This window comes from Dipodomys ordii, unplaced genomic scaffold, assembly GCF_000151885.1.
Source record: "Dipodomys ordii isolate 6190 unplaced genomic scaffold, Dord_2.0 Scaffold117, whole genome shotgun sequence".
Taxonomy (NCBI): Eukaryota; Metazoa; Chordata; class Mammalia; order Rodentia; family Heteromyidae; genus Dipodomys; species Dipodomys ordii.
Window position 1 is genome coordinate 3869401 of NW_012267333.1, and position 11494 is coordinate 3880894.

Below are 11494 nucleotides of genomic sequence, written 5' to 3' on the forward strand. Positions count from 1 at the left end.
CTGACTGTTACCCATGTCTGCCCTTCCCCGCACTCTGGTTATATGGAGAGACATTTGGCTTCCTGCATAGCACTTCTGTTAGATAAGCATGAAAACATGGAGGGTGATAGATGGGTGAGTCTGATCGAAGTCCATTATGGGCTTGTGCCGAAAGTCACAAGAAAGCTCTTCTATACGCATGATTTTTAAAAAGAGGGGGAAAAATAGACACGCATACAGAAATGGGCTGGCCCCAGGTTGCTCCTGCTCAGTGCATTATGAGATGAATAGAGCCTGTGACTCAGGGTTCTTGGCTTTCCTGACCACGCACTGTTTGCCAGAACCCCACAGGCAGGGTCCTGGTAGATTTGTAGTTGACTCCAGGCAACCAGGAATTCTCTTTGGCAGTGGTTGGCCACAGGGCTGTTTCAGATCAGGATTATGGCAGTGTTCCTAAGTGTGTAGACTATTCACAGGCAGCATTCTGGTTACTTTCTTTCCCTTTCTCTATTTTTCTCTTCCTTTTATTTCCCTCTCTCTCCTTCCTTCCTTTGTTCTCTTCTCTCTCTCTCTCTGTCTTCCACTCTCCCCCTACATACACTTTATTCGTGGTAATGCAATTTAACTCACAGCTTTGTGCTTGCAGGGATGGTACTCTAACACTTGAGCCTTTAGCCCTTTTTGCCTTAGGTTTTGAACAGGGTCTTACATTTATGCCTGGGCCAACCTGAATCATTTATTTATGCTTTCCCTTGTAGATGGCAAGACAGACACGTACCATTGTACCTAGCTTATTTTTTTGGGGGGGCGGGTCCAGTCATGGGGCCTGAACTCTGGGCCTGGGCGCTGTCCCTCAGCTCTTCAGCTGAAGGCTAGCACTCTACCACTTGAGCCACAGCACCACTTCTGGCTTTTTTCTTTTTGCTTATGTGGTGCAGAGGAATTGAACCCAGGGCCTCAAGCATGCAAGGCAAGCGCTCTCTACCACTGAGCCACCTTCCCAGCCCCTGTACCTAGCTTTTGGTTAAGCTATTGGTGAAGATGGGTGTCTCACTAACTTTATCCTTGGGCTGGCCTTGAACTACGACCCTCTAAGCGTAGGTTAGCTTACAGACATGAACTGCTATTTATGGTTTTGGAAGACAGTCTTCTTTTCCTTTCCTTTCCCTTCCTTTCTTTCTTCCTTCCTTCCCTCCTTCCTTCTTTCCTTCCCTCCTTTCCTCCTCCTCCTCTTCCTCTTCCTCCTCCTCCTCCTGCTCCTCCTCCTCCTGCTCCTCCTCCTTCTCCTCCTCCTCTTCCTCCTCCTCCTTCTTCCTGACAGTCCTGGGGCTTGAACTCAGGGCCTGGGCACTGTCCCTGAGCTTCTTTAGCTCAAGAGTAGCACTTTTACCACTTGAGCCATGGCACCACTTCTGGCTTTTTTCTGTGTATGTGGTACTGAGCAATCAAACCCAGGGCTTCATGCATGCTAGGTAAACACTCTACCACTAAGCCACATTCCCAGCCCTAGAAAGCAGTGTTTCTAAATACTGAGGTTTAGTTTCACCTACATTTTAATGTTATTAATTTTAACTATTTTATTTGATTGCTTTTCTTTTATGATCCTTAAGTAGTTGTACAAAGAGGTTTCAGTTCAGCATATCAATTTATGAGTACAATGATTAGTAAGGTCACCCCTTCTATCATTTTCCCCCTCCACCTGTCCTAACCCCACCCATTCCTTCAAGTTATGGGTGTGGCTCAGGTGGTAAAGTATCTGGCTAGCAAGCACAAGGTAAACTCCAGTACCACACACATACACACAGAACGAGTGTGCATTAGTTATGTAGAGGGGGATTTGTTATATTTCCACACATTTATAATATATTCCACTTAACCTTATGCCTTTTCCTCAAAAGAGTTCATGTTATGAAGAGCCAAAGTAACTCCAATTTGAGATTAACCCCACCAGCTTGTGCTAGGCTGCCCTCAGAGGAAAAAAAATTCTCAGTTGCCATCAACCCTGCTCAGCCTTAAGAAACAGAACAATTGCTCAAGTGTTCCAGAAACAGAACATAATGGTTTTGCAACCATCACCATTGAACCATCAAACGTGGACGGTAGTTCAAAAAAGGGCAGTGTGGTCAGGGTGGCCTCAAACCTCAGTACTATGCAATCTTTATAAATGTTAACCAATCATGTAAATCCCCTAAACTTGTGGGTTCAATACTATAAAAGCTGCGCTGATTTTGTGCTCAGGACCTCTCAGCATCACCAGTTGTTTGCTGTGTGCTCGGAAGACTGAGCTAGCCTGCAATAAACACCTCACTGTTGATTCCATCGATCTGGGTCTCTGGTGGTCTTCTTGGGGTCCCAAACATATCAGTTGAAGTAAATTACAGATATACTAGCAGCATCCTACATTTCTATAATGTCTACCTGATGACACTCTCAACTTGAAAAGGGTTGGGTCCTTTAAGGAGCACAGCGGTTTCGTTTCTGGGTTGAAACTAGCTGTGGTGAGAATTCTGGCTCAGATAATTACTAACTCGGTGACCTTAACCAAGTTACTATCAACTCTGTGTTTCAATTTCTCATCACTAAAGTGAAGCCAAGGAGAGTATCTACCCTAGCCACACCCGTGCTTCAACATCAGCATCCACAAGAGTCATCAAAGGCTTCTTCTTGCCTTCTCTCCTAGATGTCCCCATCCTACCTGAACGCTGTGTCCATGTTTGTCACCCTGCATTTCTTTGCATTTTATGTCTCCTCCTGATTTTCCTACCTCCTGTGCTTAGCCTGTTTAGAAACTGCCAAGGGGAGACTTGTGGATCTGTTTTTCTTATCTTCTTTTTTGTTTATTTGTTGTCAAGAACAAAAAGGAATAAATTCCTCAAATTTACAAGTATAACGAGTTGAGGATCCCCAGGGAAGAGGCCATGGTGGGGGGGACTCCAAACCCAATCTTAATTATGAGGTGATTTATTAACTGCAAAAAAGAATATATCAATAACCAATTATAACCAGCCAGGACTACTCCTAGGCAACCGGAACCCAGCAGCCCTGAGTAGCAACAAGTGGGGGTTTTTATACACCCCAAATGGGGAGGGGGGTGTCCTTGCATTAAATGGAATCTGTTTTTTGCCCTGGCTTCCCACACTGTCATGGCTTATCTCGTGCTAAGAGCCTCATTTCACAAGTCTGGAATTTTCTTACAACCCTCCAGAATTAGAAATTATCTTGAGAAATAGGAAGGCGTGCTAATGTTGGTTTTGCTTTTCTGTTTGACAACCAGATCAGAGCTGAGTTCTCCTTGGTTGCTCTTGTTTGGTTTCAAGTTTAGTTTTGTTTCATTTTGTTTGAGATAGTCTTTCTATGGTTATTATTTATTGTAAAGGTATGAAAAAGGGCTGGGAAGGTGGCTCAGTGGCAGAGTGCTTGCCTCAGTACCACATACCCAGAGAAAGCTAGAAGGGGCACTGTGGCTCAAGTGGTAGAGTGGTTCAAGCCCCAGGACTGGCAAAAAAAAAAAAGGTGATGAACAGAGGGTTACACTTACATAAGTAAAATAATGAGTACATTTGTTTTTGAATTCTGTTATTCTCTCCTTCATTTTGTTTCACTTTCCTCTCTTACTCCTCTTCCCCAAAAGTTGTGAAGTTCATTTCCAACATAGTGTCCAGTGAGAATCATGCTTGCATTTGTTCATCCTTTGTCTTGCTGTTTCTTTCTTTTTTAATTGTGAAAATACCATACGTAGGGGTTACAATTACATGGGCAAGATATTGAGTACATTTCTTATCAAGCATTGTTGCCTTCTCCTTTGTTTCCCCTTCCCATCCCTTCCCATACTCCCCCCCAATCCTTTCTCCCCACCAAAGTTGTAAAGTTTGTTTTTCTACATAACGACTTGTACATCTCTATTTAAACGATTTGTTTTTGCCCTTCCCCTCCACAAATTATACCAACATCAAATACAGTGAAAGCAGGGGTTATACCGTGGGGGAGGGACATACAAAGCAGCAAAGAAATCATCTTATAAATATGTTAGAAACAATCGCATGAAAGAAGAAAACATTTGAATACTTAACTTGGGGGTTCATTTCCCTAACATCAACTTATCTGACCTTTTCTGCTTGACTCAGACATATACTAGTTGTCTTGCTGTTTCTATGATTCTCTTTCCCTTCTGCCAATCAGATAAACATATAGGTTAGCCTTGGCAGCTTCCTGGGTCTCCCATACACACTGTCTAATCCAGACATCTACCAAGGCCTCCAATCGAGCCCCAGCTTCTGAATGCTTACCAGTCTAGCATGCTCTCCCCTCCCTCCAGGACAACCTGGAACACAAGAGATAAGAACTAGCCAATCTAGCTAAGTCATCCAATTTTTAATTTTCTGCCCCAACCCTTCCTTTGGCAGTTTGCCCAGCCCCTGCCTCATGAGACTTCTTCCAGATTTCATTCAAGACTACCACCACCGAGGGACAGCTGCTGCCGGCTGCATTCACCCAGAGGGGATCATATCTCTGCCTCCCGCCTCTAATGTCTACACCCCTTGCCAGCGGGAAGTAGCCAAAGAGAATCTGCGTTCTTTTTCATAATTATTAAAAGGCTGAAATGCAAGGTGCACTGGGAAGGCCGTGCAGATGGGCATATTCCTCCCCATTTCCCCTCCCCCCCAGCCCAGTACCTGCCCCCACCTGCATTACCTAGGTAACTGGCACAGACATCTGAAGGCAGGAGGCAGTCACCGCCCCTTTTGCTGAGATCACATCCTGGACCGCCCCTGGTCTCTGAGGTCACATCTGCTGAGGCCACACCTTCTCCCTGCTCCTTCCCTAGATAAGCCAGGGCCACTGGGGACAAGTGGCTTCCCCTTCCTTCCCCCTATCCCTGCCCTCACCTTCTGGAAATAAACTTTTCTCTCCTGCCTGAATACTGTGTGGTGTTCTCATTCTCAGCTACCTAATTAAACCTAACAATATGCAAGACAAAGGGTAAATAACTGCCAACAGTACATAATAAAAACCTCCTGTTCCCAATTCTTGGAGTTCACTTTGCACCTAGCAATTGGACTATTGTGATCCTTTGCTAGGAATATCATAGACAAGTTCTCATTACTACAAGTGAGGGAAACCATGCAACCTACATTTCTTTGGGCCTGGTTTGCTTCACTTAGTATAATTTTTTTTTCTAGGTCTTCTCATTTTCTTACCAATGGGACAATGTCATTCTCTCTCATGGAAGCATGGAATTCCACATTTTCTTGATCCACTTAGGAGATAGAAATTTGTTGCCTCCATGTTGCCCAGCTTGGTCTCGAACTCTTGACCCCAAGTGCCCCTCCTGTCTCAGTTTCCTGAACAGCTGAGAAACCACCCTGTCTGGCTTCCTTTGGATAGTAGAGGCAGACTCTGCTTTGCCAGTCTCTATCCCTCCACATTGTACATACTGGCTGTTTGAACTATGCTCATTTTTGGCCTGAGCCTTGTGAGTGAGTGAGTCTGGAACTTCTGCTTGAGGATTCTAGCAGCAAGTTGTTTGAACAACTTTCCCTCCAGGCCCTGGATTTCAGATTTGTAAATTTTTTTGCCTCGAATGTGGTGATTATCATATCTGATTTTGATCAATCTCATTGCTGTTCAATTCCTTCCTTCCTTCTCTTCCTCCTTCCCTTCCTTCCTTCCATCCTTCTTCCTTCCTTCCTCCCTCCCTCTCCATTCTTTCTTTTTTCCTTTCTTCTCTTTCTCTTTTTGCTTTCCTTTCTTCCCCCTCCTTCTCTCCCTCCCTCTGTTCCTTCCTTCCTTCCTCCCTCCCTCTCCATTCTTTCTTTTTTCCTTTCTTCTCTTTCTCTTTTTGCTTTCCTTTCTTCCCCCTCCTTCTCTCCCTCCCTCTGTTCCTTCCTTCCTTCCTCCCTCCCTCTGTCCATTCTTTCTTTTTCTTTCTCCTTTCTTTCTTTCTTCCTTTTTTATTGTGAAGGTACTGTACAGAGGGGTTACAATTACATGGGCAAGATAATGAGTACATTTCTTATCAAGCATTGTAGCCTCCTCCTTTGTTTCCCCTTCCCATCCCTTCCTATCCTCCCCCCTTCCCCCACCCAATCCTCCTCGCCCCCTTTCTTTCTTTCTTTCTTTTCTTTCTTTCTTTCTTTCTTTCTTTCTTTCTTTCTTTCTTTCTTTCTTTCTTTCTTTCCTTCCTTCCTTCCTCTGTCTCTTTCCTTCCTTCCTCTGTCTCTTTCTCCTCTCTTTCTTCCACCTTTCTTTCCTGTGTTGAACACCCCTACTTCTCCTTCCCAAGTTTAGGCAGCCTCCCTTGTTTTGGGGGTGGTTGAAAGGGAGTATGTTTTTCTAATCTTACCTCTTGTATCATATCCTCTTTCTTTCCTGAGGGTGACTAGGTGGGGAAAAGTGAGTTCCTAGAGCCTGTGACTGACATGTATTCAGTGCTGGCTGCCTCCTGTTTCTGCCTCCTCCCCTGGCTCAGCTTCCTGGCCCTCTGTGGTCTTATTATTAAGGGAGGCAGTGAGAAGCGGTTGTGGACTGAGCTGTCTGTGCTCTCACCACATAGTAATTCATGCTCTTCAAATATGTGGACTCTTCTTTTCACTTACGTCCTAATCCATCCACCTACTCACTCCATACTTATTTAGCGATTGCCCATTACATGCTAGAACAGTTTTCCATGCGGGCTTGGAGAAGAAGACAAGACGACGACGCATCATCACAAAACTCACCTTGTGATTTAGGACAAGGCATTTGCCTGATGGATCTTCAGTTTCCTCATAGCTTTAATGACTCGATTCTCGAGATCATTTTGTCCTGGATTGCTTTTGTCCTATGACTCTGTCTTTAACCTTCTGAAACTTCCTATGCTATCTTCAAACCGCAGACTCCCAGCTCTGCTGGCTAATTTAAGCCTTCTAGAGAAATCCCCCTTATACCTGTGGGTCTGTAAGTGATGATGAAAATGAGGGAGAGAGAGAGAGAGAGAGAGAGAGAGAGAGAGAGAGAGAGAGAGAGAGAGGACACAAGTCAAGGTAGAGGAGGATGAAGCAAGAGGAGAAGAAAGGAGAGGGTGCTAGTGGGAATCTGAACTGGGTGTTGGGTGGGAGTTGGGGAGGCAGCTGGGGGCCCAGGGAACCCAGCAGGAGGGCTTTCCCAGATGCTAGGACCACTCTGCGAAATTTCACACCTTCCCCATTCCTTACTGTCCTGGCTCCAGGTCAGGCTAGATTTCAATCTGCATAATGTGTCCCATTTAGAAGGGACTGGCTGAGGATACAGTGCTCCCGAGGGCAGGCTAAAAGGAAGAGGACAGCTAAAGGAAGAGGGAGGAAGTGGGCCCAGGAGTCTACCAGCAGCCCAGCCCAGCAGGGGTGAATTTGGTCTACATGCCTAGTGACCAGAAAGGGGGAGAAAAAAAAAGTGGGCTGTAACTTCAAGATCTTAAGACTCACAAGTTGGGGTGGGGGGGGGAGGGCTGTCCCGGAGGTGGGAGGAGGGAAGGGACTGGCCAGAGAGTGGACAGAGAGACTCAGGGGGTGGGTGGGTGTGCAAGGAAGTATCTTGGCCGTGTCTGAAGGGAGCAGGAGAGGGCAGAGGGAAGTCTGCGGGAGAGAGCTACCCTTTCAGGGTCCCAGGCAACAGAGGCAGCATCTCCAGTGAGCTGGAAAGATCCGCTGGGCATCTTTCAGCTCTTGTCACCCTCTGAGGCTCCAGCTGGAAACACAGGGTGCTTGCCGAGTTGGTGACAGAGCTGGTACGCTCAGGCCCCCTGTGCCCATCTTCTCTCCATACCCCAGCATGGAGGAAGGTGATTTTGACAACTACGATGGGGCAGACAACCAGTCTGAGTGTGAGTACACAGACTGGAAGTCCTCAGGGGCGCTCATCCCTGCCATCTACCTGCTGGTCTTCCTTCTGGGCACCACGGGCAACGGCCTGGTGCTCTGGACGGTGTTTCGGAGCAGCCGAGAGAAGAGACGTTCAGCTGACATCTTCATCGCCAGCCTGGCGGTGGCCGATCTGACCTTCGTGGTGACCTTGCCCCTGTGGGCCACCTACACCTACCGGGATTTTGACTGGCCCTTTGGGACCTTCGTCTGCAAGCTCAGCAGCTACCTCATCTTCGTCAACATGTACGCCAGCGTCTTCTGCCTCACCGGGCTCAGTTTTGATCGCTACCTGGCCATCGTGAGGCCCGTGGCCAACGCTCGGCTGAGGCTGCGTGTCAGCGGGGCCGTGGCCACCGCCGTGCTGTGGGTGCTGGCTGCCCTTCTGGCGGTGCCTGTCATGGTATTCCGTACCACTGGGGACATGGACAACAGCACCAAGGTACAGTGTTATATGGACTACTCCCTCGTGGCCACCACCAGCTCAGAGTGGGCCTGGGAGGTGGGCCTGGGCATCTCATCCACTGCCGTGGGCTTTGTGATCCCTTTCACGGTCATGTTGACCTGTTACTTCTTCATCGCCCAAACCATTGCGGGTCACTTCCGCAAGGAGCGCATCGAAGGCCTTCGGAAGCGCCGGCGGCTGCTCAGCATCATCGTGGTGCTGGTGGTGACCTTTGCCCTGTGCTGGATGCCTTACCACCTGGTCAAGACGCTGTACATGCTGGGCAGCCTGCTGCACTGGCCTTGCGACTTTGACATCTTCCTCATGAACGTCTACCCCTACTGCACCTGCATCAGCTACGTGAACAGCTGCCTCAACCCCTTCCTCTACGCCTTCTTTGACCCCCGCTTCCGCCAGGTGTGCACCTCCATGCTCTGCTGTGATCAGACTGGGTGTGGGGGCCCCTCTCACAGCAGCAGTGGGGACAAGTCAGCCAGCTACTCTTCAGGGCACAGCCAGGGACCTGGCCCCAATATGGGGAAGGGCGGGGAGCAAATGCATGAGAAATCCATCCCCTACAGCCAAGAGACACTGGTGGTTGATTAGAACTGGGATCGGAGAGCAATCTGCAGTTCCCGTCTGCTCCAGCCCTTCCCTCTGCTCTCTGAGAATTAGAGAGCAGTGACTCTGTGTTTGTCTTGCATTTCACTCTTTCCCGGTCCTCTGCCTCTTGGATCGGTTCTATTTTCCCATTACTCTCCTATTTTCCCATTACTCTTTTGTTCTTTCTTAGAGAGAGAGAGAGGGAGAGAGAGAGAGAGAGTGGTGGAAAGAAATTTGAGCCCTGTAGACAGAGACCTGAGTTGAGCTACTCTGCCTCTGTGAGGAAGACCTTGTAATCTCTGAGTCTATGTTTTTGTATTTGTATAAAAAGGGGGGGGATAATATGGACCTTAAAATGTTGAAGTGTGAGTCATCACTCAAAAATTAGTTTCCTTCCACCCATTCCTTAGATTTCTAATCCTCTTTGCTTTCCTTGATTAGTTTTCCCACTTTCTGTGCTATTTGCCACTTTCTTTTTACTGTTAATTCTCACCTCCTAGCTCCAACCCCTCTCCATGAATAGGTTCTGTGGGGCTCCTAAGGGTTAAGAATCCTGAAGCTTGTAAAACAGGACTCAGGTCAAGCTCTTATCCTGTTTTCTGGGAGCCAGCTAGGGCATGGGCTGGGACTGGGGACAGGCAGGGGGGGGTCAGTAAAGAATTAGTGCTTCCAGTCCTCAGAGCCTGGAGCTCTGGACCCTTCCCTAAAATCAGATCCTGTTCATTGTCCTTTTAGAGCCAGGGTCTAGAATGATTGGGGAGAGCTACCCTCTCAGTGCGATGCTAATTTCTACCCTTTTCTCAAGACCATTTCCTTCTCCACTGTTGTCTGTGAAAATTAGAAGGTCATACCCTCGATGAAACCAGGAGTTCCCATCTATGAATGGGGAGAGTCAGGGAAGGGCCGACAGAGAAAGAGGGGATGGAGGAGTGTTTGTGTTTATTCACTACCTTATGCTGCTTGGCTCTCCCCTCCCCCAATCCGAATTCTTCCAGCTCCCTCCAGAACTGTGAACCCCGAGTCTTTCTCTTGTCTTTCTCTCTCACCCCCATTATCTCCCAAGCTTTTTTTTTTCTCCCCTGGGCATTGGTGCTGAGTCACTCGGTTGGGTGAGGATGCTTGCTTGCTTTTTTTTTGTCTGTATGAATATATAGGCACATATAAATAGATGAGCATCGAGTGGAAAGTGTTCATGGTTGAATGGTTTTGGATGACTGCCCCTTACCCTCAGTGTCCACTGTACCCCTTCTTGTCACCCAGCAGGGACATGGGCAGGCATGTAGAATAGAGATGAGCCCACTCTCCCCATCCTCCCCACCCCCTTACTGGATTTGGGGGGACTCTGGCGGCTGGTCCGTGCGCAGAGGAGCCTATGTTTGGATGCACTGAGCGCTCTGCAGGGAGCTCTTTCACAGGATGTGATTGCACCCAGAGCCTGGGGGAGTTCTGATGAGCGGGGTCCTCATTCCTTCTCCAGTCCCCACAGTGCAAAGATGAGCAGGGGTAGATCCCTCCCAGGCCTCCCACCTTGATTTGAGTAAGTGTTTTTCTATTTCCCACCTTTCCTGAGTCCGTGGTTCTCATCCTAAGGCGGGACACCTGCTTGCCACAGGGGAAAGGGGACAGAGTGAGTGCGTTCCTTCTCCACGGTTGCTCCTTCTTTTGTCTTCTCTCGCTGGATCTGGGGACTGGAGACTGGGCTTAGAAATGCCACGAGGAGGCGGATTTTGCCCACTGTCTGCACCACCACCACCACCGGAGACACATGGAGGATAAGATTTATGTGGGGGCTTGGGGAGCTGGGAATGGGGTGTGCATCTTCCTGGTTTTGTTCCTGGAGGACTCTGGAAATGAAGGACAAGACAGGAAGAACCCAGCTCGATGTAAATGGACAGCTTCAACCTTCCCTGGCGCGGGGCCTGCTCTGGGTGCAGGGGGAGGGAGAGAGGGAACATGGTGTCTTTCAGCTTACTCTCCATCCTTAGAGACACTTGCTCTGCAGAGGACTGTTTTGAAAGCACCCATTCCAGGCTGGCGGAGGCTTCTAGAAGCCCAGGAGATGCCCCTAAACCGCTCCTGAGTGCATTGCAGACACTTCCTGCCTGGAACTCATCCATAGCAGAGGAGACTGCCTTGTCTCCCTCCTCCACTGCTCCCCATCAGAATGTCTGGCTATTCCATTAAATCACTGTAGTTTATCAAATAAAACTGTTTTGTGTAACTGCTCTGTCCAAAGCCTCCTCTTAAAAGAAGACAGTGTTTTAGGATAAAGAACTTGAGTGATTTAGTAGGAGGTGAGTGAGCATCGTGGACTAGGGGCAGGAGGGTCCAAAGGGAGGAATGGAGTGGGAAACTCTGTGTGTGTGTGTGTGTGTGTGTGTGTGTGTGTGTGTGTGAGTGAGTGAAAGGTGGAGGGCGGTGGGGGGGGCAGGGGGGGAGAAAATAGACACCAGGAAAGGGAAAGGATGTGAGAAAGAAAAGGAAATAAAGGAATGGGGGGGATGGGAGAGGGGAGGGTGATGGTGATAGTTAAGCTTGTGCTCTAAAAAGGTACAGAACATATAGACACTCATTTTAGAGTCTAGTGTTA

At 48.1% G+C, this 11494-nt stretch overlaps 1 protein-coding gene across 1 annotated transcript; it reads left to right on the top strand.

Annotated features, from left to right (window-relative positions):
* The first annotated feature begins 7556 nt into the window (after positions 1-7556).
* On the top strand, positions 7557-11087 carry Aplnr (apelin receptor). The gene has a single exon (XM_013028965.1). The coding sequence runs from the start codon at positions 7768-7770 to the stop codon at positions 8905-8907; it is 1140 nt and encodes a 379-aa protein (XP_012884419.1). The 5' UTR covers positions 7557-7767; the 3' UTR covers positions 8908-11087.
* The last annotated feature ends 407 nt before the right edge of the window (positions 11088-11494 follow it).